This window comes from Dermacentor silvarum, chromosome 2 (genome assembly GCF_013339745.2).
Source record: "Dermacentor silvarum isolate Dsil-2018 chromosome 2, BIME_Dsil_1.4, whole genome shotgun sequence".
In the NCBI taxonomy this organism is placed as follows: Eukaryota; Metazoa; Arthropoda; class Arachnida; order Ixodida; family Ixodidae; genus Dermacentor; species Dermacentor silvarum.
The window spans coordinates 77,999,298-78,016,959 of NC_051155.1; the positions used below are offsets into that span (position 1 = coordinate 77,999,298).

General features: G+C 44.4%; 1 protein-coding gene across 1 annotated transcript in view; it reads right to left on the reverse strand.

Moving 5' to 3' along the window:
* The window catches only part of LOC119441573 (diuretic hormone receptor-like), a 260,344-nt gene that overhangs the window by 40,495 nt on the left and 202,187 nt on the right, over nucleotides 1–17,662 (reverse strand). Inside the window, exon 6 of the mRNA XM_037706181.2 lies at nucleotides 14,155–14,275. Coding sequence (XP_037562109.2) covers nucleotides 14,155–14,275 — 121 coding nt within the window. The remainder of the gene's footprint in view (nucleotides 1–14,154; nucleotides 14,276–17,662) is intronic.

Below are 17,662 nucleotides of genomic sequence, written 5' to 3' on the forward strand. Positions count from 1 at the left end.
GAACGCGATAGCGTTATCGGGTCTCGTTCACATCGTACTGCAACACCGAACGTGGGAAAGCCAGCTTGCAAAGACCAAGCTTACATCGATTCCCTTAAAGTCGGCTTCACTTTTGAACAGAAATGCATTACTGGGAGGAAGTTTTTCCAGGGGCAATATAAGTCATGTTATATTAAAATGCGAAGGCCATAGGACCTTTACTATTATTTTATGAATTGTTGGCTATCGCCCCGACGCGCGCACATGTCCAAAACGCATTAGGCAGGCTAAGTCACAATTTGACCTGCCGAGGATGCGAGCTCCGTCTGGACAGGATTTTCGCAAGTAACCTACCCGAGCGCGCCGCTGTTGGTATGGTATAAGTGCTGGAAAACAGGTCCGTGAGTTTCCTCGTAACAGAATTACATGTATGTTGTCTCGTACATTCAAATTACAATCGGATGCCACCATGTCTGTAGGGTGTGGTTAAGTAGTACTTTACCATTTTCTGACGATTTTATTGTGATAAATTTAATTTTTGTTCACTAACACCTTGCGCCACGCGAAAAGCCTGCGCAGTCGGGGTGGTTCGGGATGATTTTCTCCGCCACGGACTAAGGCGCTTACACCGACAGCGACACCAACGCCGGATTTTCTCGACACGGGGCCCTTAACGCTTTCGCGTTAATAAAGGTCACATGAATGAAGCGCCGTGTTTCTTGTATACTGATGCCTTTGCCTTTCGCCTCTTTCTAAAGCGCTTTTACTATAAACTTCAAGTACTTAGCAAGACAACCAAATGGCTTGTATCTGCCATATGTCTGCCACGCTGCGCAACAGTGATGAAATGTTTCTAGAAAGCCTGCTGCAATTTGGCAGCATTGTTGGATTACAAAATAGATGAAAAAGTCTTACCGCTAAAGTACCGTGCCGTTAGCGCAATTGCCTTGCCTAGTTATATAAGGCACCCCACATAACTTGATACAAACATGAAAAATATGGAAATTAATTAGTCCTAAATAATTAACTCACTTCTCAAATATTGTAATTAGATTAAAAGTGTGGATCAGAAAATCGTAGAACAACATAAAAAACTCCCGATACAGCATTCTGGTGCTGAATACGTGCTACATACATGTGTTTATCCAACGTGAAAGAAGCGCGCGAATACACGTTAAGTGGCTCGAGCGGCCAGTCGCGCGGCAATTTTGCGTGTATTCGTGGGCTTCTCTCATAGTTGGAAAAGCACTTTGATGTAGCACGTACTAAGCAACAGAACATTCTATTGGAAGGTTTTCATGCTGCTCTGCAATTTTCTCATTGAGACTTTTCATCTAATTAAAATAGTTGAGAAGTTGAATAATTAACACGAATTTGTAATTCGGCGGAATGCAAAAAAATTATCCGAATACCTCCAAGCGACAGCAAACAGCATTACCTTGGTTCTGTCGAGCTAGGTGTTGTTTGCATATTTTTAAAGTTCGGCTCAACTTACGTGGGACGCCTGGTATATACAAGGGGCGTTCAATAAAGATTGCCCCGAACTCACTTCCTGTGGACTAAGAGCAACAGAACTTGACACAGTTATTAGTCATTTTCTAGATAGGTGCTACCTATGTACAAACACTTCTCCAATCTATACAACTTTCAATATCTCGCATGTTATACTCCAGATATTCCTCCAAAATTCACGTTGTGACTTCGTAAATCAGAGTCGCATCAACCGGATGCTTGCCCTTCAAAAATTAATTGATTGTTGGAATGCGGTGGAAGTCCCATGGGTGCGAGGTCACGTGAGTAAGGGGGATGCGGCAGAACTTGGAGCCTACAGCAGCGTGCTTCCATCTGCGCAAAATGTGAGTTGTGAACTGGGGCACGGTCTTGCAGAAGGCAGACAACTTTGGTGAGTATGCCAGGCCACTTAGTTTTGATGGTCTCCAGCAATTTCTGTAGCATTGAAGGGTAGTAAGCCCCACTTGTTGCGGCATTCTTTTCTAGGCAATTGATCAAGACTACACTGCACTGGTCCCAAAAGACTGAGCATGACCTTGCCTGCCGAGGGTTGGGCACATGCCTTCTTCGGTGTCGGCGAGCCCAGATGCTTTCATTGCTTCGATTGGACTTTAGTCTCCCGATCACAATGACATTTCCACCTTTCTTCCTGTGTGATCAGTCTGTTGATGAAGTCCTCCTGCTTTCCATGGCACAGTGTCGAAAGAGCCTGAGAGAATTCGACTCGTTCCTGCTTCTGGAAAGGTATGAGCAGCCGGGAAACCCAACGAGCGGCTGCCTTACGCATATGAAGATGGTCTTGAATTATTTTTAACCCATTATGACCCATCATAAAACTGCCGGTGTGATTTGCATCAAAATTTGTCAATGCTGAAGGACTAACAAAAATATTAGGTCTACAAGAAAATATCAAGATATATCTATTGATTTCGAAGTTGCAATGATGTACATCTAGTACACTGGGCGCATGTGGTTTCAATTGCCAAGGCTGATGGTCATAGTGTTCCTCCCTACTAGTGTGAACGTTTTGGAAGCACCCTTTTACGAGGCACAAAGTGGCCGAACAAGTCTCACATCTCAATAATGCTTGGGCGTGATAAGGTCGGCATCCCAGCTGCTTTGCAATTTTTTCGGGGTATCGACCGTGACCGTCCTCCATGAGAGTCTTAACACACATATAGTGACAACCAGCAAGCACGGCAACGACCACGCCGAGATTGCGAGTGCTGCCAAGGTGTCCTCATTAATGTCATTACAATGAAACCATTTTGGGGGAATATTGTTGCAGACATTGCTAACCTTGAATAACTGCAGACGTCGTTCATGGCGAAAGCATCAATGTTGTCGTCGTCGTCTTCCTGTTCCACCGTATCTCCAGCAGGTTCTAGTGATACAATTACAATATCAATGTCTTCTATGTTTTTTGAACTCAACTGCATCCAGAGCATCTCGAAAATGACAAAATGGATTTCTTCCGAAGGGAAATTCTGTATTCATGATGAAACACAACTGAAAAAGAAAGCGCCGATTTGTAACTGCTAACGCCCAGTGTACTTTATCTAGTACACCAAACTCTTAACGCGTGCTGCGTTCTTTGAAATAATGCCACGGATTCGACCGTCTGTTTCTTGTACTCTTAGCCTATGTAGCAAACACTGTTAAAAGCTAAACGCAAACATATAACGCAGGCGAGCAAAAATTTATGAAAAGCGAGTACTATCGTCAATTCATCGTGAGTGCGCAGTTTTTCAGGAATTGATGCGAAATTATTACGTACGGATGAAACAGTAGATACTAACCTGTGTTAGGGTATGTGAGCGTATCCTCGGGGTACAAGAAATGGAAATAACCAAAAGCAAATATACAGCTCTTCAAAAGGTATAGATGTGAAACCGAGTGTACTAATCATAGTACATTGGGCGCTAATGTGTTAACAGGGACCCCAGTCTCATTTTGCCATTTTCGGCTAGGTGTAGAATGTTTACGCGGCGAATTTCCAAAATGACAGCTTCCGCTTACTGGACGGTGTGTAGATCGATAGTGGAGTAGGGTCGCCCTGAAATTGTAGCCGTTTTGACCGAAGTCGACCCACGTGTCAATTCACGATGCAAGTACTTGACTGCACCATCTGATAGAAAATCCTCCTTCTTCTTTCTGGGATTTTACGTGCCAAAACCAGTTCTGATTATGAGGCACGCCGTAGTCGAGGGCTCTGGATGAATTTTGAGCACCTGGTGTTCTTTGACATGCACTACAACGCAAGCACACGGGCGTTTTTGCATTTCGCCTCCATCGAATGCGGCCACCACGGCCGGCATTCGATCCCGTGATCTCGTGCTCAGTAGCGCAACGCCTTAGCTGACAGGGCCACCGCGGCGGGTAGAGAGTTCTCCTCATAAACTTGCAACATTCAGTTTAATCAGACATCATTTATCTGGCCGCCACTTGTACCTCTTCTCTTGTCTTGATCTCCCATGTGCGCTTCTTCCTTCTCTTGCACGAGCGTTACACGGGCCTGCCCTCTGTCGTCAACCCTCCTGGGTTGATATGGTACCACGTTGTTCACAGATGATGTTTCAATAACACCTTGTGGTCCACTGTAGCACAGAGTCTTTAAAATGCCTTGCTGATGGGCGGTCTTCACAACCTTGTAGGGTCCTGTAAAAGGAGTCTTTGATCCTTGCAGACCCCTCCGAACAAGCACGTAATCTCCCACTTGTATGTCCGGAGATTGGATTGAATGTCGGCGGTCGTAATTTCTTTTCATTGCGGTCTTGTATAGAGCACGTTGATCGTCAGACTTCTTTCGGTCTTGCAGCACCAAAAGATTCGTGATTCCCAACAGGTGGTCTGCGGGATGCCATTCTGATTTGCCATGGTACGCGAAGTACGGTGTACACCGCAAGCCAGCCGTGTGTGAGTGATTGTGGTGGTTCACAGCAGCTTCAAGAGCACATTTCCAACCACCTGGAAATCCCGGGTAGAGCGCGATGAACTGTTTGACGTCCCGTATCGCTCTCTCGGCGAGTCCATTTGCTTCTGGGTGGTATGGTGCAGCGAAACGAAGCTCTATGTTCTTCTCGTCAGCCCAACGTTTTAAGCGATCACTTCTAAAAGCTGGACCATTGTCAGTGATTATTACTTTGGCGTGTTTGAACATATCTCGATTAAGCAGTGAGATAACGCTCTTGGAATCTTCTGTTCCGGGCTTGCATGTCACCATGCGTGTGCACTCATCAATGGCCAGTAGAAAAGATTGCGTAGTTCGTACTCCCTCCCCCTTTTTTCTGAGCTCCGCGAAGTCAAGGTGTATAGTCTCGAATGGCTTTTCTGAATGTTTTTGGATAATTATTGCGCTTCCACGGGGCCTGAACTTCGCTTTGCAGAGCTGGCATTGATGGCACGTCTTCACATATTCCGAAATATCTTGTTTCGTCGTGTTCCAGTAAAATCTTTGTTTAATTTTCCAGTAGGTCCTCCAAAAACCGTCATGGCCACCGGATTCCGGAGAATCATGATACAGGCTTAAGATTTTTCCTACACTCGTTGCAGGCACGTGTAGCCTACCATTTTGAGAGTCATCTCTTCCGTGCCGTCCCACAACATAAGGGTGACATACTTGTCGCCATCTTCGTTCCTAATTAGCAGTCTTGTCAAGGCGTCTGCATCTGGTAATTTTTCTCCTGGCCTGTGAGCGACATCGAAGGCAAACTGTTGTATTTCGCTCACCCACCTGGCCAACCTTCCTTTAGGTTGCGAGAGATTAAGAATGTATGTCAGTGCTTGATTGTCCGTGAATAGGCTGAAGTGTTTGCCTTCCAGGTACGTCCTGAGAAAACCAAAGGCCATTACGACTGTCAATGCTTCTTTTTCCGTCGTTGGGTAGTTAACTTCTGCCTTGTTGAATGTGTATGAATAATAGCCGATCACTTTGAGCTGTCGCTTCGGATGCTCACTCTCATCCCGCCGGTATAGTACAGCGCCAGTACCATAATGGGAAGCGTCGGTGTTTAGCTCGAACGGCTTCGAGAAATCCGGTATTGTCAGCACGGGGTCAGATGATATAATTTTTACAAGCTGCTGATATTTCTCTTCGCATTCATTAGTCCACACGAATGGAGTATCTTTTTGTGTCAGCAACGTTAGGCATTTGGTCTTTAGGGCGTAGTCTCTTATAAAAGCCCTAAAATGTCCAGCGAGACCCAGGAACATTCGAAGAGAGTGAAAATCGTACGGTTTTGTCAGCTGGGAGATGCGCTTGACGGATTCTTCTTTCATGGTTTTTGTTTGTCCGTCAAATATTCTCCCTAGGAAGACAACGGTGTTCTTAAAGAATTCGCTCTTCTTCAAATTAATCTTTAGCCCAGCTTTGCTAAGTGCTTCTAGTACCCGGGATAGATGCGAGCAGTGGTCATCACGAGTCTTCGAATAAATGATGATGTCATCCACATACACGTTGCAGAAAATTCCGGTGAATTGGCTAAGCACGCTGTTCATGATCTTCTGAAACCATGCACCAGAGTTTTTACAACCGAAAGGCAGTCGGTTGTATTCAAAAATGTTGAAAGGAGTAACAAATGCCGTGTATGGTTTGTAGTCTTCGTGCAGCGGAATCTGCCAATATCCTTTACAAAGATCGATGCGGGAAAACTATGTACATCCGCCTGTCTCGTCAATAATATCGTCGATCCTTGGCATCGATTATGGGAATAAATCAGTCTGACAGTTTACAAGTCTGTAATCAGTGCACATCCTGAATGTGCCATCATCCTTGGGCACAATTGTAATCGGAGATGGAAAGGTAGATGTTGATGGCCGAATAATTTCAGCATCTAGCAAGCCTTGTAACTCTTCTTTTAGCCATTTCTTTTTTTCATAGGACATCCCATAGGGCTTTCTTTTAACAGGTGTGTCGCTGAGCTTGAATGGAACTTCAGTTACTTTTGCTGCCGGAGGGTAAACTCCGATGCAGATCAGCTCCGGGAACTGTGTCGGTACATCCGAACTCTCTCTGACCAATTTGAGACGTGTTTCAGAGTCTGCACACACATTCAACTGGGATGTCTCAACCGGAATGTCAACAACGACTTCACCACGCCATGAGATGTTTATCTTTAATTTCTTCATGTCAGGGCGTGCCAGTATAAAATTAAATGCGGCGTCATGAACAAGCAGTGCTTCTACAGTTGTTTTGCTTGTTTCAAACTCCACACACACGCGTGCCCACTTGTCTAGCACTCGAGAACTTCCATCGTAACTGTGTACTTTGACAACCTTTCCATTGAATATTTGATCTTGCGGAATCAATAGCGAATTAACTATGCTAACTGATGCTCCAGTGCCAATTAATACTTCAATCATGTTTCCATTGATGCTCATCTGTGCGTACAGTAGGCCTGCCACAGACTTCGCCAAGTAGACGCTTTCTTTGGGTGTCTCCAAAAGAGAAGGAAAAATCCGGGCTTACCAGTTCTTTTACTTGTTTCGGGTATGGAGTTCTCACTTTGGCTGAGTCAATTTCAGCAGAATTCACTATAGTGTCTTGGCCATAGGACGCCTGGTCTTCCGGGGATCCGATGGTTGAGCTTCGGCTACTGATGTTGCTCTCTTGGTCATTGGCTAGTAAAAGGTCGTCGGCGACGTCTTTCAGTGACTGTAAGAGTTCATCCAATGTGGCAGGTTGTCTCATCATGGTTAGACACTGGTAATCCTTTGTCATGCCCAGAATAACCAGTGGCAAGATTGATGATTCCCGCAGGTCGGGGTCGGCGCGTTGCAGAAGCAAACGTTTCTCGTAAAAGTAGTCGATAACCGATCCTTTACGCTGCTTGTATGCAATGGCCTTTCCCCAGCATTCTTTTGGATTCAAAGCGAAGTCTCGCAGAAAGCTAGCTCGCCATTCAGCCCATGGTACATCTGTGTTGATGGGTACGCGCAATTCGAACCACTTCTTCGCATTTCCCAAAAAGGAACTGGCGCATATCATAGATGCGGTCACAGTCCATGGTCCAATTGTTCTGCGAACATGCATATTCATAAAAGTGAAGCCATGTTGACGGGCTTAACGATGTACCATCAAAAGGTTCTGGCTTGATAAGTGCTTTCACCGCCTGCTTTGTTGATAGGAGTGTTGATGACAATATGGTCAGAAGCTCTCGCTGTCGCTGCGCTTGCTGTTCCTGATTTTTTAAAAGGTGTTGTATGAGATGGTCGGCAGCTTGAGTTTCGCTTTTAACTACCGTTGGTCTACTCGAACTGTCAACCCAGCGTTGGAAGTCAGCCACACGCATATGCACTCTGACTGAGCCAATGGATTCGAGATTCTCAAGCGATGAATTGGCTCTATCGGCTAAGAAGGCCAAGAAGTCCAGTGTGCTGACACTTTCAGGTAACTCGACGGCATTGTCTCCATCTTCCTGGTAGTTCCTCACCAGTAGACGACCATCTTCATGTCGGGCGATGGTGAATGACACACACATGGTTCAAAACTGCGACTGCGCCAAAATGTAACATTCCGTTTAATCAGACATCATTAATCTGGCCGCCACTTCTACCTCTTCTCTTCTCTTGATCTCCCATGTGCGCTTCTTCCTTGTTTCACGAGCGTTACAAAACTATCAAGTAATAAACTTAATGACTGCTCTGTATTCCACAGGGTCCGTATTCCACCAAGCACCCGTTAAGCGCCCATAAAATAAATACCCTTATCAGTTAATTTAGAGTTGCAAATATGCACCTAACCTACAGACACTTATATATTTACTCCGGCGCGATTTCAGCATCCTGCAATAAATAGAAATTGGTCACGGGAAATCTTCAATGAACACCCCTCGTAGATCCTCTATACGTTGTCGCCATCGAAAAAACGTTATTTGCCAGTTAGCGCGGTTAGCGCCTGTACGGCGTCGACTTTTATTTCCTGTTCGTCTAAAAGTGTGCGCTTTTTAAAACCTGTTCGTACTGAGCATGTACGACGTGCAGACATAACATTATTCACCCTCCGCGCAAGAAGTTACTAGTGATTTCGAGACATTTGTTCAGATTCGCGCAGACGAGCCAGTTTTTGCTCAAGCAACCACTAATCATGTCCAAAGATGCCTCTGACGCGTGCAGCTTGTAGATTACCGAAGCATTCGAAGCAACGGTCCGATGGGATTTCCGGAAGGAGGCATGCCGGCTGCATGTTGTCTCCGTTACTGTTTTTTTGCATAGTGGACGCTGTGCGAAAACTTTCGCTTCAGCTGTCGCCGCTACCCATCTTTTTCGGGCGTGCGCGAAATCCGCAGCCCGTCAGCACTGCTCGCTGTTGCTTCGGATGCACCGAGCCATGGAAAAAAGGCGCGCGCGCCGATATTAGATGCAGGAAACGGGAAAACGGATTCACGGGCACCCGGATTCATAAGCATGCAAAACTCTCAGCTCGTATATACGGGGAAGAGTGGCGCTCTTGCAAGTAGTGGCAAAATTGTCCCCGCAAAAAAAAAAGGTGGGTAAAGGAAATGGCCTTGAATACAAAATAGGCCTGACTCGGAAGTGTTTCAACTAGAAGAAAGATCCGCCAATGGAGTTCTACGTTACTCAAAACGTGTAATCGAAAGTTCGAGTTGGCAGTCGTTCAGCATCTTCGCCGCAAATGCGCTTACCCAATCCTCCTCGGCATTTATGTCTCACGGCCTTCTTAAATTACGGTATAGGCACTGCGCAATTAATATGAAATCAATTCGAAAATGTTGTTAACTTAAGGAACTATTAAATACTGCTTGGCTCGATAACACAGGAAGCCGTCTAAACCAAGTAGAATCCTAAATAAATAATGTTCTAGACTTCACCAGGTAAAGCAAGTTCACCAAATAAGGCTGCTGCAGTAATCGAGTGGTTCATGGGACCGGTGACTGATCCATAAGGCCACTGTTGCGTGGATGTTGCTGAGCTACTGACGTTTCTAGCTGCCAATTTAAATATAAACAAATTCTGGGAACTTAATTTTCCCGGGAAAGGAACGCTGTAATGGCGGACTCTGAATTAATTTTAGCCATCTGGTGCTCTTTAACTGTAGCTAAGTAAAAGTGCATCAACGGCTTTATGTTTCAACTTAATCAAAACTCGGCCGCCATCACCGGGACCGAACCCGTGACCTCGAGCTCAGCAGCGCGACGCCACAGCCGTTGCGCTGCCACGGTGGTTACTCGTTCGCTGCTAATAATTGCTGGTATAGATCCGCATAAAATAGAACTTATTCATCATAAAGACAGGGGTGTTGAGTATGCGTTTGCAGCAACCAACCAAATAACGAGAATCGTTGTGACAGTCGTCCTTCCCAACATATGCAAACTACTTTAGCTCCCATACGGTTCTCAGCGACGAGATCGCCACGATAATCTCCACAAGTGCACCTCCAGCGGGTGTGGCGCCGATAACGATTCCGCGCACGTAGCAATTTATTTTATTATTTGTGGCGCGCTTCTGGCAACGTTTCGAGGTGTGAAGCTGCACAATTGTGACAAAGGAGCGGCGACAAGGATAACTAAAATACGTTAAACAGACAGCAGAGAGAAAATTATTGTGAGCGGTATTACTAATTTATCCTTGATCAATATCAATAATGTCACTATTACCGTTAGAAGAGGCTTTGTAAGCCAGTGAAGGCATAAAAATGAAAGGTTTTAGTACTACCTGGAAATTCCCGCACCGCCTCGGCTGGACGTCATGGGCTTGGACGCCATCTGATCTGTTACAGCTATCTTTTTATGCGCAAAGATTGACTACACTGTACCCAAATATGCTAAAGACTCAACTTGGAATGTTTTTAGAAGAGCTGACGCCGGGGGAGTAGCATTGGCTTAAATACGAGGGTATACTCTTAAATCTGTGACATTGCATTGAAGTTGACCTTCACTTTTTTAGTATTCAACCTCTTTTCGCGAAAGCAAAAAAAAAAAAACTAAACTTTTGAACGCATTCTTTATCAGTATATAATAATTCAGTGGTAATCTTTCAGTTTCCGTTCAACTGCCGCTTCACTACAGGCCGCGAAGTTCTTGCACAATTGTACGATTGCACTTGTACAATTCCAGGGCTTTCCTTCCACAATCTGAAGAAGGCAGCACTACAATGAGCACTTGGCTTAGCTGGCATCCCATATTGCTCTTGGTCAAACAATCTGAACCAATTCGTCGAAAATGCTTGTCGTTCAATTGCGCCAGTGCGATGCGACCGCTTAAGAGCTGCGTACACCTGCCGCCGACGGCGTTCATCGGCCCTGCCGCATCTGGGCCCTTTACCAGCACAGGAAGCCTGCGGGATTGCCCTTGACCCATTACATTATGGAGCTGCCACAGGCCGCCCATTGAAGCGGTGAAACAGCCCATTTGTTTTCCTTGACTCGTTTGGTATTATTACAGCCATTTTGGACATCTTGGGAGAATCCCACGTTCAAGAGCCGAATTGGCTGCCAAAGTAAGGCCGCTATTGTCAGCAGGCTCATGGGAATCCAGCAACCAAGCTGCGGAACTCTAATGCAATTTAGCATTTGGCCGGTCTCACAAAGCTTGCGTTTCTTTAGAACAATGGGGGGTGCTGCGGTATCACAATTCTCGCCTCAGCGAAGGCGACATTCTACGTGCGCCCGGTGACGTGCTGTTTCTTTGTTTCACTAGTCTCGTTCTTGTTGTCCATCATGTAATCCAAAACAGTGTAGTTGACCGTACGTCCCATTGCCAAAGGCATTCGATGCATGTTTGAAATGTCGTAAGCAGAGATTTTCTTTTTTTAATCAAATTAGGCGGTTTTACGTACCAAAATTACGATCTCATTATGAGGCACGCCGTAGTGGGGGACTCCGGAATATCAGTAGGGTTTTTACATGAGCTTGTTGGTTTTCTATTAAGGACGCGTAGCATTGCGGGTAAAAAACCGTGTTCTTTCTTTTGTCCATGTTTGTTTAAGCGCAATGCTACACGTACGCGGGAATGTTTGGACCGCCTGGGGTTCTTTAACGTTCACCTAAATCTAAGTACTCGGATGTTCGTATTTCGCCCGCATCGACATGCTGCCGCCGGGGCCGAGATTTGTCCCTTGACCTCGTGCTTAGCAGCCCAACAGAATAGCCACTGAGAAACCGCAGCGGGTAATTTTTTTTCTTTACTGGGCACACTTCGCGCGAATTTTACATTTTTATTGTGTTTAAAAATAAAGAATACTCGATTTCATAATTGAAGGACGTGTTTTTCTAATGTGTCTAGACGTCCGCCTACCATTCGTGGTAGGCCTCCGCTACCTCCTTAGACGTACATGATACAACTACATGGTAAAACGCGATTAAAAATTTCCCCGTTTGAACACACATTATTTATGAACCGCAGACGAAAATGAGCGGAAATGTAATAAATTTTTCATCACACTTGCATACCTTGAATCTGCTGTCCTCCCCAGCATTTGTTGCAAGGTTATGCACTGTGAGATCGCCGGCTACAATTCGTAAATTGCAATGTGTGCCGCAATTTAATATAGACTCTTAAGTAGTCAAACTGTGAACATGAGTCAATATGGTAGTTCGACTTCTAATGCAAGTCATGCCCGATCTTTAAGCTAGTTCAGCTTCACGGGTAGATCTGTACTAGCCGCCACAGGCAATTTCTTAAAATTTCCTTCACTCAAAGAACACCCACTCTACACATCTTTTACTTGAAAAACACAACTGAAATTTTTTAGAGAAACTTGTATATGCCCTTTTGCGCAACACAACTACATGGTAAGGTAGTCAAACCCTCGAGGAGAAGGTATGGCAAGAGTCATGCATTTCCATCAAAGGGAGAACATTATTGAACTCCGTTGCTGTAAATGGCGACGAAAGACGTGCAAACCTGCAGGCCGCAAAAGCCTCCAGCTCGGTATGCGCGGCACGTTCCTGTACACTTGGTTTTGAGAAAACGAACTTCGATGATCGAGACAAAGGCTCAGAGGCACCGTCCATCATCCGACACTTCCGTAAGGAGAGGTGCGACCAAACGGGAACGGAGAGTCTTTGATCATCTTTTTCAGGTGTCACCGACTGGAGCACTAACCAAAACTTGCACACTAAGAACACCACAGGGCAGCTCACGCTGCAGCAGCAAGCAACGCGCGTGATGCATGCGTATAGTTAGAATTACAAGAAGTGACAGGGCAGGCAGCTCGACGGCCTTTGTACCGGGGGCATTTTTGAATACGAGTCTAGATTATAAAGTAGGCTGCTGGGTCGATAGAATCCCTCTTGCAAGCTGCAATGCTTCTTCCGAAGTGGAGAGATATGGAAAGGAACAAACCCTGATAAATTTTTTGAGGCAGGCCGACGTAGTTGCCGATCTCTTATTACTTGTGCGTTTTCTCTGGAAGTATATTGCTGGCGAAACGCGATCGCTCCATTCGCAGCTGTTTCTAAAGAAAGTGCATTGAGTAAACTTCATTTACCTATAATTTGTGATTTGGACATGTGTTGCTAAAATTTTTCACCGCGCAGTTCTTTATACGGTGCCTGATGTTTAAGTGTCTTTCGTTGTGCGCACTTCATTTTTGTGCCGCTCCACTCAGGGATAGCATTTATTAAATAAATAAATAAGTAAATTATAACGTACTCAGGATGTTAGCTATAAAAATATCAGTCACAAAATAATAAATAGGAATGCCTCAAAAAAGCACTTTTTTCTGGTCAAATTTTCCCGTAAACAATGCAGCAACTATATAGGAATCCGGAAAAGTACTTAAGTTTAAGAATATACGCTTGAAGATTATTGCAGAGAAAAGTTCGTGTTCAATAACCCGGCGAGCATACAAGAGAGAACGATTCGTAGTCTCCATTGGTAGCCAACGATATAAAAGAAGCAATGTAAAAATAGCACGCGCTCACTTTAAAGGAAAAATACAGGCACAACTTTAAGGCACATAGAAAGAGATCCGGAGGCACTATTAATTAAACTCACACAGGTGGCATTCCAGTTGGGACTAGAGGAAGAAGCCGAGCAGGACTGGTCATTCAAAGCGCAGAACAAATAGGTCGCAGGGAAACGCAGTCAATGAGTTCTCATGATTGAGCAAGTGCTGCTTACAACATGGTCCTCAAGAAATATCGTCAACTTGATATCTTTCGGGCTAAGGGGAGTGGAGATGTTTACGTGCTCCAGTGCAGTTGAATGGGCCACTTACTGCTGCTGATGCCGACAGCAAACAATTCCGAAAAGGTCGCAGGCATTTTCACTGGGTCCTTCAGCGTTTTTTATTCGAAGCCGACAGAACTTCTCCAACTAATAGAATAGCAGAGAAGATGGCAAGAGCCAGCGGAGCCCTGGACTAGGGGCCCCGACCATTAGCGATGCCCCATTGGGGCAAGACAAAACTATCTTTGAATTAAAGTTTATCTATCTATCTATCCAACTAATATTCGTCAAAACCTATGAATTCGGTCGCTCGGACATTTTGGGTGGAACGTGACATGACACGTTTTTAATTAAGTAGCAGCATTACCGCGTTGTATAGCATAGATGCAAGCCTCACGTGCTGCTGCATGCTGCCTCAAGTCGTGTGAGCGTACCTCCCATTGGCAAGTTCTGTTCGCCTAGTCTCAAGCGACTGCCGACTTGTCACCCGTTACAGTTGCGGAAATTTCCAGCTTACGCAGTAATCACCCACCTTATGGTACGCAGGTGAAGGTACAGACTGCAGCGTTGCCGTGGTCATCCAGGTGATGGATATAAGGAAGTAGGTGACCATGAGGTTGACGTGGATAGTGTTCCGTAGACAGCGCAGCTCCCTGTGTATTCCAAAGAAAAGTAGCAAGGAGAAAACGGATACTATAACATTTATTGCAGTCACGTTCAATGAGCCCCGTCATTATTTAATGTAAAGCTTTGCCAAGGGCAGGTGTAATGTCAGCCCATGGAAAATAGAAGTACAACCTGCGGATCATATAAAAGTTAGTAAGAGTGCTGCGTTTTAAATGAGCTGAAAAATGACAAATGGCTACAAAACGTGCCGAAGTCTAGACATGTAAAATCTTGTTTCGTTGATAACACACACCGTAGCTACTATACGTATACAGGATAAATGGCGTCACTATCAAACCAGTGTCATGGCATAAATATACGGGATTCATTTGTGTTATTTTGAATTCTAATCTAAACTGGACCCCCCATATAGAGCACATAACTTCTAAGGTTTCTAAAATGCTTAGACTTCTGAAATTTCGGGTACACATTGCTAGTAAGAACACAAGGCTCCACTCATACATTTGGTTGAGTTTGCCTCTTTGGAATTTGCTTCCGTTATATCGGTATCCCCAGAAAGTTCAGCTTATAAGTTTGCTGCAATCAGTGCAGAATAAAGCAGCCGGTTTCATTCTATGATCATAATCACGAAATGAAAGCTTATCCGCTTTGAAGGAATCCCTTAATATCACCCCGCTTACCATGGCGAAGGTAGTTGTCCCGGCGGTCATTTTTTTCATTCACTATTCTATATTAACATTCATTTTGCTCTAGCGTATTTTTACTAGCACTTGGTACATCTCACGCATCGACCATTGCTACGAAGTTAGCCTGAGAGTAAAAAAAATATCAAAACTCACAGCTAGTTTTATCAGTTACACATTGGAACTTATTGCCATCCAGCACTGCCACAATAAAAGAACCTGTTTCTTCAATCAGTCCAAGCCAACTAAAAAACTGTATACGTCCACACATCCTGCTATATGCTCGATAATTACTTTCTGTATAGCCGATTGTTTAGCGTAGTGCGTCATTGTAGGTAAATTATACGGTACATTCTACGTTGCCGCGGCATTCTCTTTACTATTTTTGCACCCAAGTTCAATATTCCTGAGCAAAGGCCCACTGCTTTGTTGTTACTGTGCAATGTGTTTTACAAAAAAATAGCGTAGCTTGCACTGGAGGCGCAATGCTAAAAAGAGAGCGGAGCTGAATGGCACCTAGCTAGTCTTGGCTTTTGGGCTAGGCTAAGCACGACCAGGTCATCCCCAGCATTTCCCGGAATTTATTGATTAGTGATCGATTAGCTATTTATTGGCTCTCGATTCGCTATCGCAAGTTATTTGCCATGTATTTGGGCTAGGCTATAAGCACGACCAAGTCACCGCAACATTTTCCGGAATTTATTGATTATTCATCGATTATCGATTAGCTATTGAATGGCTATCGATTGACTATCGATGACTTACTAAGCTTAAGTAGTCCCAACCATGCTTAGCTAGACTTAGCCAGGCTCAATTTCGCTTGTTCACATGGATATGTTGTGCCACTGCGCTCGAAACCATTCTGCTCTAACACCAGGATCGACCTACATTTTCTGTTCCGGTTGACATATAAGGCCCGGCTTAAACAGCTCCGCTGTTAAATTTTTTTCTATATATTCAAATAATTGTGCCATATGTGTAGAGAATACAATGGCACATTTAGCAGTGCGCAGCTGACGTAGCATGCAGGAACATGCGTCGAGTATAGTCGTGAATGTATAAAAAAGCGTATAAGAATACCTAGTCTATAGCGAACTACTTGCATGAGTTATCGTGAAGGGTTTTCAAACACAAGGGTATATTTAGGACCTTCGTTCCCAAGTTTTCTGCTTCTTTTAATTCGGGATGGTAAATTTAGATTTATTTTACAAGGGGGAAACCGGCAAGAAATCAGTGGAGTTTTCTGTCTGGCAACACAAAATCCGGAATTTTCTGGCAACTTTCACAAACAATTACCACACGCAACATGGCGTCTTTTTCGATACGAACGCATAGAAAAAAAAACAAAAAAAAACAAGCACTATTGCTCAGGGGTAGTTGTACTGACAAAAGACAGCCGCTCGCAAGACAGGTGACGAACTCGTTTACACAAACTGCGACTCTTCTGAGGACGTAACGTAGTTCAGTAAATGCCATCTCAACGTCACAGCTACCGTTGGCTATGCAGAGCAACGTCATCACTGCCTTCGTTTCTTGGCGCATTACCGCCGTTAAGATGTATGCTACGTGCTGAAAATGCAATACGATTGGCCGTTGTCGTATTCACTTAAACGCGTCTGCCAAAAAGGTACGGCGTTTCAAACATAGTCGACGGGAACGGAGACAATGTCGATGTACATGGTGTATGTACTTATTTGCGCTGAAATTGTGGCATTGCACATATACAATGTTGTATAATTGCATGATATTTTTTTTTACTATTTCCATTAGACCTCCATTCTACGCAGTGTGAGACCTTAAATTTCTTTTCGGACCCTCTATTTCTATTGATGTCGTGTTCTTTCATTCGCTTTTTTACGCGTTTGAACGTCGACGATGTCTTATTTCGTGTAACCTTTGTCTCACACTTTATTTTAGCAAGAGGACAGGTGGGCTGATCGTGGGAACAGTGCAGTCCATGGTGCAATGTGGTTCATTTTGGACTGTATTGGCCGTACCGGTAATTTTACATACTCTATGACCACTTCTCATTTGAGACTACGTATAGACTACATCTTACGTACTCTACGACTTGTGTCGTTGAGACCTACAATTTGATACCTTTTGCGACTCGCTACAACGCTCTTGAGGTGCGAATGGCTGTCTTTAAACCAAGAGTAGGCCACATAGATAACCCAGATCCCACGTACCCAAACCTGTGTGAAATCACCAAAGAAGGCCTTGTCTTCAAAAGCAAGAAGCTTTCGTTCAGCAAAAGCCGTCAAGCCCTGGGTATATTATCCTGACGTTTCTTTTTTTTTTCTAGAAGGTGCGAAATCTTCCAAAAATTCTAACCCTTAATCTGAATGACTCGATGAGGCGGCCATTAGTCTACGACAAATCAAAATGCTTCATTAAATAGCATAAGTGCGCGAATAACTTTATTATTATTTACCTCATGGCCCATTTTTAAAACTTGGAGTTATAGCCGGTGAGTTCCCAAGGCGTATCCACTTGCAACGAATTCTCAGGACTGCGCCAGTTTCGAGACAATAATTTTCGGCGTCTGACGAAATGCATTAGCGTTGCAGCTACTTCGTTTAAGAAAACGCTGTTTTATGCATTAAAGCACAAAAGTAACTGGAACACCAATGTATTTTGTCGGACACTTTGAAAGTTAATATCTAGAAACTGGTGCAGTCCAGAGAATGTGCTTCAAGTGGATACGCCTTGCGAACTCATTAGCTACAA